This window comes from Callorhinus ursinus, unplaced genomic scaffold, assembly GCF_003265705.2.
Source record: "Callorhinus ursinus isolate GAN/ISIS: 27379988/994484 unplaced genomic scaffold, GSC_fseal_2.0 scaffold4, whole genome shotgun sequence".
Taxonomy (NCBI): Eukaryota; Metazoa; Chordata; class Mammalia; order Carnivora; family Otariidae; genus Callorhinus; species Callorhinus ursinus.
Window position 1 is genome coordinate 24,988,272 of NW_027397066.1, and position 18,378 is coordinate 25,006,649.

Consider the following 18,378-nt stretch of genomic DNA (forward strand, 5'->3'; position numbering starts at 1 on the left):
GTTATTTAGTCTGTTTATTGTCACCAGGTGGAAATATTCCCCTACATTTCTTATATTTAATCTGTACTTCTCATTTTGAACAAATTTATAATTTTGTCCTCGCAACATAAAACTGACCATATTTCACCAGTACTACATCTGAAAAATGACTATTGTTAAGGTAGGATTATAGTGAAACCCAAGAGTTTTTCTTCACTGTCAACAAAACAAAACAAGGCCATACACATAAGCCCTTGCATTCTGGGACTCCATCCAAAAGCGTTTAGCAATTTGGCTCTACCCACCTTCAGGAAACCCATACTTTGATTCTAGGGTTTGGGTACCATGATGTACTCAGAGGATCGTACCATTTACTAAATAGTCAGGGAGGGTTTAGAAGTTGGTCAGTTCAATTTTCTGGTACCTAAAATCTGTATTTTCTCACTCAGGCTGTTTGCTATTCACAGGAGTGGAAAGGGGAAAATTGTATACATAAATGTGGTTTTTGTTTGATTTATTTTGCAAGAAGATGTTCAGATTAAAAATTTCAAGACAGTATTTCATAGCTTCAGGATTTTAACTAATCTCATATTTTCTTTAATGATTGCAGCCATTAAGAATCATAAATAAATCAGAAAATACTTTCTGTTTCAGATTTACATGTCTTTTTTAATAAAGTTCTTTATGAAACCAAAATCACAGAGCTAACATAAAATTATACAAACAGAATGGAATTATGTGTGACCTTATATAGCTTTCATAGATTCAGATTTCCTATAACTGACTTGGTAACACATTTCAATGCTAAAGCCAAAACAAACGTACTTATTTAGTTATCAACTCTTTGATTGCCAGTAAGAGAAGTTAGCTCAAGATGTATTAGGCTGGCATGAAGAATACATGGAACCCAATCTTCAGAAGTGGATTGGGGGTTCAATTCCACCAGTGCCTGTTTTCTGGAATTTTCCCTGACCCTGCACCTCTTACCTCTGTGCATTCACTTTCTCTCCCTGCATTGGAGATGATCTGTTTTATTTTTTCTACTCTCAATTGTAAACTATGAGCCGACAACTCCATACGTCCTGAATGCACATGATACGTGCCCATCCACTTATAAGACTGGTACTTTTTCTGGGTACCGATTTCAAATGCCAGAGAGAGGAACTCTGGCTCTGCTGAGGTTAAGAATTGACTGTTATTTCAATCAACCATGAGCCAGAGGCATGGGTCATGAGACAGAAGGGGTATGCTGAGGGTCTACTTCTGTGGCAAGATATTCTAGAAAAGAAGATAATATGGACAGACACTGTCAAATAATAACAAGAGTGATAATAATAAATAAGCATCTACTGTGTTCCAGATCCTATACTTAAATGTTTTAATTATGTCATTTCACGTACGTGGCTACTGATACATTTTTCTTATGTCATTTCACGTACATGGCTACTGGTAAAGCACTGTGCACCAAAAAACTGTTTCTGTTGGGCGCCTGGGTGGCTCAGTTGGTTGGGCGACTGCCTTCGGCTCAGGTCATGATCCTGGAGTCCCGGGGTCGAGTCCCGCATCGGGCTCCCTGCTGCTCGGCGGGGAGTCTGCTTCTCCCTCTGACCCTCCCCCCTCTCATGTGCTCTCTCTCTCGTTCTCGCTTTCTCAAATAAATAAATAAATTGAATCTTAAAAAAAAACTGTTTCTGCACACTTTGTATTGTTAATCCTAACAATCTCCTATTCAACTAAATGCTATGGTTCCCATTTTTTTACTGAAGAAACTCTTGCTAAAAGTTAAGTGAGTTATTAAGTAACAGAGCCAGAATTAAAATTCATGTCTTCTGATTCTTGGTTTAGAGCTTCTTACACTGAAAAGCTACCTCCTTTCTGCAGAGTGTCATTGATATAAAATTTGGCAAAACACGGTAGTCGATCAGACCAAAGTCACCCACAGCCCTGTATTTGCTATCTAAGAGTAGTATCAACAGCCTTACAATCATATTTTTTCTAATTTTTTTCTAATCCCTCTCTGTTGTTGTTTTTTTTTTTTTCCTTTAGCAAATATATCACTTAATAATGCATTTAGCTGCAAGAAATACATTAACCATAGTTCAGTGAGGGACTTACTTTGCCCTTATAATAAGATTCAGGAGGTCATCACTCAGCAAATTTTACTGAGCAGTCACCATACGGCTATTCTTCTGCTCCAGTATCCTTAGTTTTTGGTTTTCTTTCTCATATTCCCAGATCGGTTGCTGCCTCTCTAGCCAAGCTGTCCCTGTTTCAGGCAGGGAGAAGGAGGAAGCATGAAAAGGAAAAGGAGAAACTTTCCTTGATCACCTTTCGTTTCTATCCTGAGAGATTCCCTCCACGAGAACTTTTCTCTGTATCTTACTGGTCAGAATTTTGTCATATGGCTTCCTCTAGGAGAAAGCTAGGTGGGAGTGTGTTTTTCTTGTTAGTAGCATAGGAAGACAAGGGAGTGGGCCAAGCTCAACTGTCTGCTTTTGTGGGACTGGAAGTAGTAACTCGGGTCTCGGTACCACATGCCTGGAGGACCTCCGACCCTGGTTTGCTTCACTTGGGCATTTTCAGCATTTTCTTTGTTCAACTGAATAACTCCAGTTTCTTTTAACTCTCTTAATAAGATTGCTTTCCAAGTTTTCTCTGACCTGTAGAGACCCGTTTCATTAATTTCTTTTGAATCTGTGTCTCTGCACATATCCGAGAGAGTATATACATACATATAACCACGAGTAAACCCAAGGACCGTCCTCTTCTCTCTATATCCCTCCTTTACATTTTATAGATGTGACTAGAGACGTCTAAAAGAGGAGGCATTCTTTATTCATTCAAATCAGCAGGTGCTCATTGAGTACCTGCTATGTGGTAGGCACAGTAGAAGCCACGGATACATGCTGTGAACAAGAAAGAGGAGGCTTTTGCCCTCAAAAGAGTTTAGGTACAAGATTATATTTAATGTATTCATTGATTTTCATACCCTAATTAAATATATTTAAGGACTTACTCTGTGTAAGCCCTAAATGGTCTGTTCTAGGTACGTGATGTATAGTTTATGACAAGAAAGACAAGATTCCTGCTCTTAATGAACCATGAAGACAAAAATTATCCTATTTTCTAGGGATACACAATAAAGAACTGAGAGACCATCCTTTCCCTACTGCTTATTGACTAATGCAATGAAGGAAACATAGGCATACATATACAGACATAATTAGTTGATAGTATTTCTTAATCTGGGGACTGGAGCAAGTTCTAAGCTTGTTTTAATTTCTGATACATACCTTTTGGCTGAGTTGTGAAGTTCAGTTGGACTTAAAAATGGATCTAGATTTCAGTGTAAATGCATTGGACTGAATTCTAACAACTTTGCTCCTCTCTACCTTTATTCCTTTGTTTTATTGAATTTAACTTGAATGAAATCTTTTTTTATTTGTCTAAGTCTATTTCTGTCTCGTAAGGAAGTTGAAATTGATCATGCCTTGACTTTGTGGGCCATCAGAGAACCATGACATTCCAGGGTATTGATTTTGTGGTGTTAAAGGGTGACAGATCTAGTGTGAAAGTGCCAAGAGAGAACTGGGTTTCAGATTGTAGACCATAAGCAGTCTTGGCTTTTGCTGGGACATGACTAGCTTTTTAAAATAATGGAAGGAATTGTAAGTCTTAGGTAACTTTTACCACATAAACTTGGAGAGATTAATTTAAGCCAGAATTGTGTAATTGTGCATACATGAAAAAAGTTTCACCTGTGATAAATATATGTGCTACATATCTAAAAAGTCACAATTTAGAGGATGTGTATATATGTGTATCCAGAAAGTATATTATATGTTAAGAATATTGAGTCATATTTCAAGTCAATATGACTGAATCTTTTAAAAACATATTCTCACATTTTGGAAATTGCTTAGTAATAACTGAAGTTTTGTTGTCTTTCAAACCATTTTTGTAATCATTGTTTTGCATTTTGCTTCCACGGTGCTTTCATTTCGTAAGGTACCATAGGATATGAGTTATGATGCTCACAATTCTGAAAAGCTAGAGGTCTCCAAGTGTAACACTTGACGATTTTTTGTTACCCTCTGGGACAGAGAATGTTGACAAGTACATTATAATAGCTGCTACAGACATTAACTGAGGAAGAGTTAACCATGGTCATCTTTCAATGTCCCATTTTCCTCTGAATTTGTTCTTTTTCAATTTAATGACCTTTAGTGAATGCATTGAAAATAACATTTTGATTATAAGATTATTGTGTGGAAAACTCTCCTAAGTCCAAGTGTATCTCTGGAAACTAATCAGAAGTGCACTAGATTCATTGCCTTAAGCCAATCCATCATAGTCATCTTTTAATTTATTTCCACACGTTCTTCCAAGTTCCCATTCTTGAGTAAGACTTTGACCTGCAAAAAAGAATAGAATGTATTTTACAATGTATGTTTGTTCTGTTTTCTAGCAACATAAGTATTTTGCTTAAGCAGATTTGCTAGGAAGTGACAGCTTTGAAAAATTGGACATAGGAACTGCTGGAAGCATTTCAGTCCCAGGCAATCTAAATAGTGCAGAGGGGAAAATGAAATATCACCGTGTTTTAAAGATGACAGTTTTGTCAAAGATTCCCTTTCACTCTTTGGCTTAAAACAAATGGAATAAATCAAGTGTATCTGTTCAAAACATACATGTGCCCTCACGGAGGAAGCACATCTTAGGAGTGTTTCTTTAGAGAGAACCAATGAGAGAATTCTCTTCAAAAAATGTGTCATGGGTTGGGAAGACTATCATTTTCTCGGCCTAATGATTAGTTTGGCACATTTTACGATCAATGAGGTTTCATAAGAACTGACTTTGAGAGGAAAACATAGTCTTAACGCTGTCTGAGTATAGCATTAGTTACACATATTGGAGGTTCTTCAGAGATGTAATAATGTAATTATTATTTTGATGTGTGTGCATGTGTGTGCGTGTGTGTGTCATAAAGAGAGCGAGTGAGCAAGAGTTTTAATAAACCTAAGATTGGACGCTGAAATTTTTATGGATATATTAAAAATTTGATCATATTCTGTACCTAAAAATGCTGTTGGGTATATTTAAGAAGGTATAGCAAGTTTGACAAAGCCTGCTTTCAAGAACAATGTTATCACTAATTGGAGAGGCAGTGGAGTCTAGTCAAGAGCCCAGACACCAGGGGAGACTTCTTAAAATATCAACGCTGCCATTTTTTTAAGATCTGTAATTTGGAACAAGTTAATTTCTCAGTTCCTAAGTCCCTTCATTGTTAAATGGGGTTAATGATGGTATCTACTTCGTAGGGACCATGTAAGTTAGCCTGAGGTCTCATAAACATGCAATAGAATGTTAGTTATTATTAGTAATTAAACGCTTTCAACATGTTATGAGGCCAAGAATAGAAGCAGAATTTTTTTAAAAAAGCAATTCAGTAATTTAAGCTCAAATTTTCCAGAAGTCTGTTGTAATATATAGATTATGTTCCTTTTAGGATAGTCATAAATGAATAATGATTACATTTTTAAATTATTAACAAATGAAGCACTGCTCATTATCACTTATGTCCTATACATATTCTGTAATATACTTTAGGAATTATACTGTAAGAAAATCACCGGTAATTTCTGTCTTTTAGATACCACAATTACTCAGTTAACTGATTTCGTGTAACAGATTATTTTTTTTATGCTATGTTAGAGGTAGTTATGCCTGTAAATGAATGCATATTTTAATTATTTGTTCCAGTTCACTTTTTGGCAAGAGGGGTTATGTTAATACTGTTACTTCCTGAAACAACTTCCATTTAATATGATACATTCATTAATTCTCTGTTCATTGTATCCTTAATTTGTCTCTTATCAAAGAGATACCTGGTAATATACTTTATCTGGATTATCACCTAAATCTGTCCCATAAAAAAAGATTGATTCATTATTCTTTACACTAAAAAAAATCTTATAACATGATCTATTTATACATTTTACTTCATTTTAGGGCCTATCAGCTTCTCATATTAATAGGATTGTCATTTTTATATATGGTAGGATTCTTGGTTTGGTTTGGCTCTGAGCCATAGTATCACCTATCCTCTTAACTCTTTGGAAACAGTGACTTATTTTCATTGCATTAGTGCAGACTTAATTTTGTTTCATGTCCAAGATGACAAAGGTCACTTCATTAGGCACCTCATTTGCCTTTCCTCTCCGTAGTTTTGTGGTATCTTATACTAAGTATCATAAAAAACAAAAAGTGTTCTGCTTCCATTAACAAAAAGTGAGCAGAGAACAAAAAGCCAATTATTTGCAGCACATAAAATCCTTATGATAATTTGGTAGACTTTAATTAAACTAATACATCACACTGCACTTATAAGACAAAGGAGCAAAAGAAGCAAATAATCTTTTTTTTTTTTATTCTGTGAGGAAACACCATATTGCTTTTTGATTAAGTGCTTTAAGACTTGTGACCTATTTTAAAGAGTAAGATTTACTGTCCTTTTCAAAGAAGGCATATTTAAAAAGTTCTGTATAATATGAATTGGGACCACGCCCAGAAAATTTGAAATGAAACCATAAAAAAGCTTGGCTTCATTTTTATTAATTTCTTAAGAATTTTCAGATTCTTCAAAATAAAAAGAGATTATGCAATTTCAGCTCATGCAGATATGTTTTTAGTACAAAGAATTTGTTTTGGTATTTACCATATTTTGCTGTATTTTTTGCATTGCCATTTGTTCTTTTTGATGAGCCCACTGCCATTATTAATGTGAAGTGTAGTATAAGTTAAAAGGACGTCTGTGCAATTTATATATCTTCTCTGCATTTCACAACTGGAATGTAGTGGAATTAGAGATACTTGGTCTTTATTAAAATAATCTCATCCCAAAATCTTTGATTTTTTTTAAAGTTGTAATTTGCATGGAAATAAACCACTGAATTGGGAGTGTAGGCGTTTAGTTTTAATCGTAGGTCTGCAGTGTAATATTGAATATGTCTTGTCACTGCTCTGGGCCTCAGTATTATTACTGGTAAAATGCAGTTTGGTAGAAGGTAATTCCCTTATCTCTGCAATTGTCTTTCTATATTAGTTATTAATGTAATATCTTTCCGTGTACTAAAAGTCAACATTTTATTGTGCTCATATCAGTCCCTAAATCAGTGCCACTTAGTATTTACAAAACTATTTATGAAAACATTTTTTAGAAATTTCTAATTATCAGAAAGCATAAAATTTTGAAGCTGGTCAACCACAAATAATATTAAAAGAGAATTATATTCAATTTAGAAATTCTTCTATTATTAACCCAAGGACCGTATGATCACTGTGCCAATTCTTACACTTTTAACATAGCTCCCATAAAGCAGGAAACTGGATGGCTGGACTTTGTAATTTTTGTCCTATCTCTCATTTACTTTTTCAAGACTCAATTAACTCCTTGGACATCTTACTTCATTTCCTTGTTAGTGGATCAAACTCTTAGTGAGTTTATCCATCACCTGGAAACATTTTGACTACTTAATACTCCTTTCTGTGGGTGTTTAAGACTCCCCAAGTAGCTCTCAATTTTTCAGGTGCGCGATTGCAATTTCAGGGGCATTTAAGAACAGCTGAGTTTGCTATTCACTTCATCTTCTCATTAATATCTAGTCCCTGTTCAGGCAGCTTATTGCTTTGGCACATGAACCCTAGGCAGCACTGCTCTTGTTTCCAAAAGTGGCCAATATTATGGTCTGAAGAGGATAATGATGATGCCTTAAGTTTGCATCGTTTTACATTTTTATTATGAGCTTTAAGAATGGAAATACATTAATGCTCAACTTTGGCCAGATGTAATTGGAACTGTAAAGCTAGGATCCATTTTAGTGTTTTTGCTTGTATAGTATTGTCTTTTTTGTATTGAGCTCTGTCACTCCCTGGTTTAGGAAAATTGTCTTTAAAATATTTAAAAGAAAAACAAGAAAAAATAAAATTACGAATTAAGACACACAGGATTTAGCATTTAAGAATAGGCAGTCTAGAGCAGGAATCCTCAAATACTTAATTAGTTTTAACAAATAGTTCTTTTAATTGCATTCTCTGGCTTCTGACAGTTAACTTAATTTGTCTGTGTATTTCTCTCTCTTTTTTTTTTCAGTGAACTAAGGGATTTTATTTCCTTTTTACATTTGCTTCTGTGAGTGAACCTTTCATCAAAAGTTTGGAATACATAAATTATATACATTTTAATACAGTTAATTTGCATTTACAGAGATTTAATTGCTCAGTTAAAAATTACCTGAATTATCTTTTCCTTTGGTGGGTAAAATAAAGCATAGTCCTCATTCTTTTCTTAGATGGCATAACTATTTCTAAAATGCTAGCATGAGGCTTTTATAAAGAAGACATCTTTACAGACAATATACATGGACTTTTCCTCCCCAAGTATCCTTTCAACTCACAGCAGGGATCCTAATTTCTATCTATTTATTTATTTACTTATATTTATTTATAATTTTCAACTTTTTTCTGATTACTGAAGAAATACACAGTTGTTATAACAATTTAAGTATAGAAATGTGTGTCTTAGAATGTAGAAGTCTGCTATAATCTCCACTCCCAAAAGATAATCAGTGTTTTAAAAAGGTGTATGTTCTATATTAAAAAAAAAAATGTTAACACAGTTGACCTTTGAACATTATGGTTTTAAACTGCACGGATCCATTTAACCCTCAGATTTTTGCAGTACAGCACTTTGTAAATGCATTTTCTCTTCCTTATGATTTTCTTTTGTTTGTGTATTTCTAATTTAGGATGTTCCAGACAGTTCTGTTAATTGTTTTTGTAATTATCACATTGGTTCTTCTTACATGAAGACTTGAGCTGAGTAGAGAAAGTGGAGAAAATACCTCATGATGGAGTTGAATGGAACTATAGAAATCTCTGGTTTAGGCGGGGGAATCGGCTCACTCTCTCCTGACCTCACCTTGCATGTGCCTCACAGTTTTGCCTCTTCTCAGGTAGTTTCCCTTGTTTCTGTAGATCTCAAGCTAACTCTTCCCTTAAGACCCTGCTTAGGTTCAGTTAGTCAGTGAGTGCTCTGCCTGCTACCCTCCCCCCAGTCTCCTCTCACTCTCTGGAGCTCTCATAGTTTTACCTGCTTGGCTCTTCTCTCTTCCTCCCACTGCTAGTAATCTTTTATATGTATGTATTTGTATGTCTCTTCAAGAAAAATTTCCTCAGAACCAGGACTGATGATGCTTTGTATTTCCTTCCATACCTTCTGTAATCTTTGGTTTAGGGCCCTGGTTCTTATCTGTGTGATTTTCTGTAAGAAGATTAAGCTCTCTGAACTTCAATTCCCTCATAAGTAAAATGAACAAAATTACAATTTCTACTTCACAAGGACTTACGTGAAATAAAATTAGTTAAGTGTAATCTTGTAGTAAACACCTATATAGGTGTTGCAGCAACTAATAATTGTTATAACTTATGGTTTGGGGTACATCACTTACAAAAATCAAAAGGAAGGAAAAGACAAAAATACTGTCCGGAATTGTCGTCCTCATCGTGCTCCACTCACCCAAACCCACGTTTAGGTTATGTCCTGTTTTCCACATCAAATGATTTTCTAGTATTTTTAAAAAGTAACAGATAAACTTTCAGTGCTGGTAGGTGGCTGTGCCCTGGTTCAGCTACTATGCTATACGTTGATGCTCAGAAATATGAATATCTACTTCCTTGTTCCTGGATTACAGAGACTACCATCGGTTTGGTTCTCCATGCCTTGGAATAGACTCTGCTCTTTAAGTGATACCTTTTTCTTTTCTCCAGATTTGAGCATCAGTCAAGGAGAAAATCATGAATATTCATAGCAGTTTTACATATTGCCAACTATATGCAAACACATTCAACAGATACTTGTACTTAATCTATACCAATTCCATAGGTGCGTGATTTACTTTTGAAGTATATCTAATAAAAATAAATAGAAAAATCGACACATATTCCTTTCAAAGTATATATTTCCTTATTTATCGTTTTGAAGTGCTTGGGTTTTTTCTTTTTTTTTTCCTTTTTAGAATTAATAAGAGTATGTCTGTTACTTTGTGTTAATTAGCTGATTCAAATCAAAACAAACACATCCTGCTAACATCCATTTCTACCCTGATCCTCACCAATGACAGTTTTCAGAATGGTGATTCTTAAGTAGTTCGCCATGAACTCAGTAAGTGATGTGAAGTATGCACTTTTACTTTTAAACATTAATCTTTAATGGTAAGGAAAGAATCCATTTACCTTGGCTCTAGTGACAGGTGAATATTAGTGCCCAGATGCATTTGTTCAGTGCATCAAAGCTTAAAATCACAAGAACCTGAAACTGGCTCCTACATAGTTAATTTATGAAATGAAATTTATGAACTGTTATTCTTCAATGACATTAATACAAGGATTTCATTAGGCTGCATGGCTGTATGGTGACTTTATTACTTCAATGCATTCTATTTCTTGGGTGTGCTTTTAAGTTGAAAGTATGTCAGGTCTTGAAAATAGAAAATGAAACATTTTGACACCTCTGATTTCCTAATGTTTGTTTTTATTGCTTTACTTGTGTATTCATTTATTAAAAACCTTGTAGACAAGTTTACATAGTACATTTCCTTAGAGAAAAGAAAAGAATGACTGTTACATGGGAATTATTAAAAAGAGAAGGTAGTGACATTTGAGAATTTTTAGGTAGATAGGCAATTTAAGACAGAATTATAGAGTGGAAAAATGGGAAAAATAATATGCTAGTAAAGTAAAGAGCATTTGCTGCAATTTGAGAAAGCTCTATTGCATAATCATATAACAAATAATAGAATGTCAGTAATAACCGCATGACTTCCAGATATTAAAATTAGGTAATAGTAATACTATGTTGTGACAAATAATATGATTCCCTTAATTAGCTATTCTCAAACATGCATTCATTCATTAAGCCAATTTTCACTGAGGGCTGACTATGTGCCAACACTGAGAAATGTAGCAATAAACAGAATGGAGGTGACATTTGCCTTCAGGGAGCACATTGCAGCCTTGAATAGGATGTGAGAATTAAATGAGGGACTTCACGAAAGTAGTTAAATATTTGATAAATGCTATGGCAACACATCACATACAGTAAGAGTACCTAACAGGAAGGTCCAATGTAGTCTTGGCATGTATTATGGCTACATCTTTGTGGTTGGTTTGGGAATAAAAAACAATAAATGAAACTTTCAAATATTTAGCTTTCACTTGTTTATAAGCATTTTTGAAATGAAATGTGCAGTCATACATATAGCTTGTGTAAAATAAGATAAACTATGTTCATCTTAAAATTTAAATTATGAAGATTCACTTATCAGTGATGCCTTGGTAAATGTGTTTTGCTTGTGTAATTGGCCAGAGCATTCCAAGTTACATTAGCTTTTAGAGCTGCTACAGAAAGAAAAAAAAAATATTCTTTTTATTTCTAGGAAAAGATAAAAATTAATTAAAAAAATTAAGACATCTTAAAGCTGCTTAAATTTATACAGCTAATATCAATAATCTGCAATTAGAGCAATGTTTAAACATTTTCCACTCTTGGATATGAACAATTAATTTCAAAATTAGATATTACTTGTTTTGGCTTTTTTTTACACCATTTATTTTTAAAAAATGAATTGGTGGATTATTCTGTGAAATAAATCATTTACTTCTTTTCTGACTTTTGATTCTCATGTCCTGATGCATTGTTACATTGGAAATTTGGGAGAATATTCCTCTTTACTGATTCTAATTCTTAAAGATAGATAATTTGGTAGTGGACAGTAGCATTTTCATTCTATGGAAGTGATTTATTGTCTTTTTGGCAATCATCAAACTTACTTAGAGGTTTTACTAACATCAACTGTACCATCAAACTAGAAGACAATACTCTTGTACCTTCTGGCACTGAGAGCAGAAATCAGCCTATCAGTCAGTCTCAAATTCAAAGAAATGTTTAACACTATTTAAAACTGCCATTAGCACCAATATGTTTTAAAGGAATATTACCATGACTTTTATTTGTGTGACTAGATACAAAGTTGGAAAACATTGTCCTTTTAGGGTCAGGACTTTGAAGAGTAGAGTAATCCATCCTTGACCTGAGATCAGCAGACCATTTGTTGATAACATGTTAATTGCTCAGATTTCTGTAAAGAGATGGTGAGCTGTCTAAAGATTGTGTTTGGAGACAAGAGAGCTACTTTGAAGGGTGTGAACACTCAGATCAAGCCCACATCCCTGAGATCTTAAGGATTTGTAAGCTGTAAAAGCTGTGACAACAAAATTACCATTTCATTCTTCTTTGTATTTGTAATATAAACAAAGTCAGCAACCCCCGCTAGCCTGCCACCCCTCTTCTGGTGACATTTTCATAGCCTTGAAAAGCTTGAAGCCTGAAACACAATTAATTCAGTGTTTCTTTTACCATGCAAATATCTCTTGTCAGAGATAGCATCCATGAGATTAGCCAGCATATTGATTTAGATGCCCCAGGGTTGTTAATTGTAGCAAACTGTTGTGTCTCTATGACTTCTGAAAAGAGGTTATGGCCATTGCAAATACATCTTAAGGAAGGAAAGGATACTATCAGCCAAGATGTGCACCCAAGCTTTGGAGCTAGGCTAGCAAGACCCTACTCACATCCCTGTAAAGCAGACATATATTTTTGTATTTTTTATAGGTGGATACAGTGCAGACCACGAACCCCCCTGGCCACATTGAGGAATCGTGTAAAATGAATGTATGTGCTCGTAAGTGAAACACATGTAATGTTCCAACTCAGTGTGTTGGATCCTAATAGACTTGAATTGTCTTGTGTAAAAAGAAATCGATTCCCAAGGGGCAGGACCACTATCTGATTAAAATGAAGCTCTGATTTTGAAGAAAACAAAAACGGACTTAAAATAAAATCTCTGCAAAAAGGAAACAAACCATACTTGGCAAACAAACTGAAAAAAAAAATCAAGCTCTCAATATGGAATAAAGGAGGGATGTGAGAGAGGTTTTGCAATCTTATCAATTACTGTGGAGAAACAGAATCATACTCAGTAGTGTGAAAAGAAGAACAGGAAATCCTTTTCCTTCAGTTTGCACTTGAATGGACTCAAGCAAAAGAGTGGAGACATATCCTGTTTCCGTTTATAGTTAATAATGTGGAGATTAGTATAGATGTGATTTCATTTGTCTTGCTTGAACTAATTGGATGTGTTATGTAGAAATCACCTGAGCCTGTGCTAGATCAACAAAGAAAATGGAAATGTATACCTCAGGACTGAATTCTGGGAAAATTAGACTGTTCAATGCTATTTAATAAGGCGTTAAGAAGAAATACTACAGCCAGTCAGGGAGAATGAGAAACTAGTGGACAGGAAAGAAAATAAAATTTAGGTCGCTCTGATACTTGTTTTGAAATATAATTTATTATGGTGTAAAAGCAGAGCATAGGTCACAGTATATCTCACAGACATTTTACACAATTTCTGATTGAATTTAGGGTAAACCACGTAAATGTTCAAGGAATGTATGGCCACTATATCAATAGGAAACTGGCCTTTAAAATTTGTGGTCTTATGCATTCGTGTATGCAGAGGAGGCCTTTTTTATTTTAAGGATGAATTGCATGCAGGAAGTACCTCTGCATTATAGTTACTTGCTCACCTGAAGATACAGTATAAAGTCTAATTTTTGTATGGGTATGAGTGTATGTGGATGCATTTGCGTGTGTGCGCATGTAAGTGGAAGGACGTAAAATTTAATGGTTGACATTTGCACTTTGGTTTGTTACCTAGAATGTAAAGAGGTAGAGTAAATTGTCTTAAGCCATTTCATATATGTCATCATTATTAAAGATTATTATTCACAAACAAAGCTATTCTGATATAGAATGACTACAGCGAAGGCTCCCCAATTAAGTGTAATATTTATTGCCATTGGACCATTTAAATGAAGATAGTATCATTGTCTGAAAATGAAAGTAGGCACCTGTGAAATCAATTTGAAGACAGTTGTAAGTCCTATTATACTCTTTCTCTGGCTACTTCTCTCAGTGACCAGGTTGTGAATCATGGATGTTCTTATAGAAGAGATCTGGGAAATATTTGATTTTTAACTATAACTTTTTAATCTATCTATAAGTTACAGTTTTTTTCACTTCTCTTCAACCTAAATTAATAACAAGTGATCATATATTAACATAGATAAGATAATAAATACTTAAAACAGATTGACATATTTTTTGTAGTCACCATGTGCCATAATAACTTTGAAACTATTGTTCTCTGGTATTTGTATTCATTTCTCTTTATCTTGCTGATTAAGTTTATAGTAAAAATTTTTACCTCTTCTTTCTATGTGACAATCAGTTGAAGTTGGTACACTATCTATACTATTACAGGGATTTTTGTCTTTATGCTATTATAATAAATTATAAGTCTATAAACTATATAATTCTATTGTATTGAATATTTTTCTGTGACCAAAATAATAAAAAAATAACTGCTTTATAAGACACTATATTTCCTATTTTAATAATCTCTTAAAACATAATAGGTTGTAAAATATGCTCATGTTGCTGGTTTTTGGAATATAGTCGCCACATCTTCACAATTTGAGAGTGAAGAGCTTAGCCACTTTAGATAAAGAGAGAAGGTTTGACAGAGATAATTTCGAGGGTGTGAAGAGAAAAGTGCCCTGGACTGACTCAGGAGTTTTGATGTCAAATTTTCTTCTGCCACTAAACAGCCAGACCCAGTGAATAATTTTTTGTTGTTGTTTTTAGGTGCTCAGATTTCTTATCTATTAAAGGATGGGTTTGGATTGTGCTGTCAATTTTTAGATCATTTTAATTCTAAACTTAAACGGTTTCAATAACTTGGAAACATTACAGCGTGACACTTAATACAGATCATATTAATACTCAATAGTGATCATTAGTATGAAGGGAATCCCATGCTGTTTTCCACTTAAATTTACCTAAAGCTGAACGCATGCGTTAAGAGCAAGGGAAAATACTAATTTACAGTTGTTACTGTTCATCCTTAGTTTGACTTAATGGAAATAAGTACTCAAGTATAAATAATCATGTTCTGGGATCAATAGGTATGTCTAAGTTAATTGAACCAAGAGGCACCCAAGTACAAAATCACTCAATTTGTAACCGAGAAGACCTTTTTGTTCTGAGCTGAGTTGAATGCATTCCCTGGCAGAATATTAAAGTGCCAGAACCAGTTTTTCTTGCTCTTTACCCCCCAAGGATTGATCAGCACATGAAGGTCTCTTTGACTTCAAAGGCATTCTAGACTTGGATCAGACTGGTTGGGTTCAGAGGAGAAGGAAACATTCGCCCCTGATGTTTACTGCTGTGGGCTCTTTCATCCTACAGTCCTCTGCTTAGGGGAAGCAACAGGCAGAGGAGTCTTGCAACTATTATAATTTTGGGATTAATGTTTAGTCACAAAATGCCTCACACAGAAAAACAGTGCTTTTATTTTAGCTTCCAGCTACTACTGTAACTGGTAAAGGTCAGAGAAACAGTATGAAGCAAAGTGAGAGCAAATACTGGATGTCAATTCTGGGAGGAGGGTGCCTACTAACTTGCAAAATGGTGTCACTTTCAAAATCAAAAAGGTGGCATGGATAAACTTCAGGGATCCTTATTTAGAGAACTGGTCACACGGAAGGTTTTTTTCATTTTGGCAAAACTTCTGGTCATTTATGGAACTGACTTAGGTAATAAAATTTAATTTTGTCAGTTTATTCTTTATTATACAAGATTAGAAATTTAGATGGGAGACCGCCTACCAAGCCTCTCCCATGACCAACCCACTGTAAGTAAAAATTTCACTAAAGTATAAAAAAAATTTCAAAAATATTATTGAGGAATAAAAGACTTGCTTTTCATCTTAGCTCCAGTTATTATTTCTTTTGTATGCTATTTTTCCACTTCCTGGTTTTGATAAATATAAATTAGTTGAACTGATTTTAATATTTCTTTGATAACTATTTTTTATTATTTTTTTAATTTTTAGTGTTTTAATTTTATTTTAATTCCAGTGTAGTTAAAAAACAGTGTTGTATTAGTTTCAGGTGTACAATGTAGCACTTCAACAATTCTATGTATTACTCGGTGCTCACCAAGATAAGTGTACTCTTTTTTTTTTTTTTTAAAGATTTTATTTATTTGTTTGACAGAGACACAGCGAGAGAGGGAACACAGGCAGGGGGAGTGGGAGAGGGAGAAGCAGGCTTCCCAAAATAAGTGTACTCTTAATCCCCTTCACCTGTTTTCATCCAATTTATGTAGCCAAGAGTCAACTCTATGCAGACGATATAGTCATTGCCCTATTTAATATTTATATCAGCCTCATGAAGCAGATACCATTATTGTCATATCATCCATTTTACAGGTGAGGAAAATTAGGCACAGAGAGTTTGGGTAAATTTGCAAAGGTACAGAATCAGCAGGAGGTAGAGCTGGTCTCCGTGTCCTGCCACTCTGGTTTCAGAGGCTCCACTCAGCCGGTGGGTCACGGAGCTTTCATGCCAAACACTGTAAAAGATGGGGGATAGGTTCTGGAATTATTTTAGGGTACAGAGGTGGCTTCTTTTGGTTCTTTAGATCACACATCTGTTAACGCGAGTGCGGCAGATTCAACATGCATGACTTAGATGCGAAAGGCATTCCGAAGTTCTTAGTGCACAGAAGTATTGGATAAAGATGGAATCTGTGATAGAAAATCTGCTTTAAATATTGGAGACAGGGAAGAAGAAATTCTTTTCTGACTTACTTGTTTTGCAGGCTTAAAATACGTTACCACATACTATTTGCATCAAACATTATTTGAAAGTGAAGACTGCTGTGGACTGAGGCAAATAGCAACTGCATTCTTTGAACAAGGAGAGCTCATGGTCTAATGGGAATCCCAGCCACACAGGCTAATTATTACAATGCCATGTGCTAAACAAAGGACTATGTTGGTAGCTCAGAGTGCAGTGTCTGCAATCCAGGTTGCCTGGGTTCGAAACGTGGTTTATACACCTCACAAACTGACCTTTGAACAAGTAACTTGGCTCTGCCTCTGTTTCTTCAGATGTAATATAAAGTTAATAACAACATCTATGTCATGCATCGATTGTGATTTTTAAATGAGATTTAGCCAGGTAATGTGAGTATGGTGTGACAAGAACTCAATAAATGCCGACAACTGTTAACTTCCGTATAGTTGTTTTATAATTAACATATGAATAGAGTGTAGTTGTTGCTGACTGAGATGTTCCTGGGCTAAAATAAACTCAATTATCACTGTCACTAGTGACATAAAAGGCACCTCACAGAAAAGGTAACTCCAAGTTCTCGATGTACTTCATACACTATGGCGTGAAACCCACAAAACTGTGCAGGTACAGGTTCTCCAGGGGAACTCATCAGTTCCTGGTCTGCTACAATTCAAATCTTAGAGCGCTGTGAGCTGTAATTTTGTTCAAGCATAGACAAGTGAAAGGAAGCTGTGAAAACTGAAATCAAACCTGTCACAATCCAACGATGAAAGTTTCTAAAAGGTCAAAGAACAATTTTTTGAAGGATCACTTTATCTATAATCATAAGGGAGTATGATTTTCCCCAATTATTAGTAGCTTAAAATTGTGAAACTTAAGAATGATAAATTATTTGTCAGATTATCATGAGAACTAAGGATGATGCTGATTATGATAACCAACCCACAAATAAGTAGCTGTTATTCTTTGCAAATATTTAATAAGTATCTATTATATATGAGGGCTTTTTTTAATAAAAATTTTATTTATTTGACAGAGAGAAATTCTATCAAAGGTGTTCTATTTGGAAGTATTTTTGCAGGGGGAGCTGCAAGCAGAGGGAGAGAGAGAAGCAGGCTCCCCGCTGAGCAGGGAGTCAACGGTGGGGCCTGATCCCAGGACCCTGAGATCCTGACCTGAGCCTAAGGCAGATGCTTAACTGCTTAACTGACTGAGCCACCTAGGTGCCCCGGGCTTTATTTTCAAAGCCCTTTATCAAGCAGAAAATGTGCTTTGTAATAAATACCAAAGATGAGATCTGAATGTGTGAAATATAAACAAAATAAACCCTGGCTGATTTGGACTGGATAATATTTAATGTCTGGAAAGTCAGTGGCTTTCATTTTGAACATTGTAATTGGCTAACTAAGCATACTGGAGAGGATAAAACAAATAAACTATCATTAAAAATTCTGTTTTGCTTATTAGAAACTATGTGTTGGATAAAATAAATTGAATACTAATTGTGACAGGAAAATCTAGACCTGAGGAACAGCTCTGTGTTCTTGGGAACACACAGCATTGCTTGTGAAAACA

The 18,378-nt window shown here is 34.9% G+C and overlaps 1 protein-coding gene across 8 annotated transcripts in view; it reads left to right on the forward strand.

The window, feature by feature from the left end:
• PCDH7 (protocadherin 7) overlaps positions 1-18,378 on the forward strand; it is a 413,030-nt gene that overhangs the window by 50,513 nt on the left and 344,139 nt on the right. For 2 of the 8 annotated variants that reach the window (XM_073891509.1, XM_025887770.2), the window contains exon 2: positions 12,710-12,769. The exons of the other annotated variants lie outside the window; for them this stretch is intronic. In XM_073891509.1, coding sequence (XP_073747610.1) covers positions 12,710-12,769 — 60 coding nt within the window. The remainder of the gene's footprint in view (positions 1-12,709; positions 12,770-18,378) is intronic. 8 annotated transcript variants of the gene reach the window in all.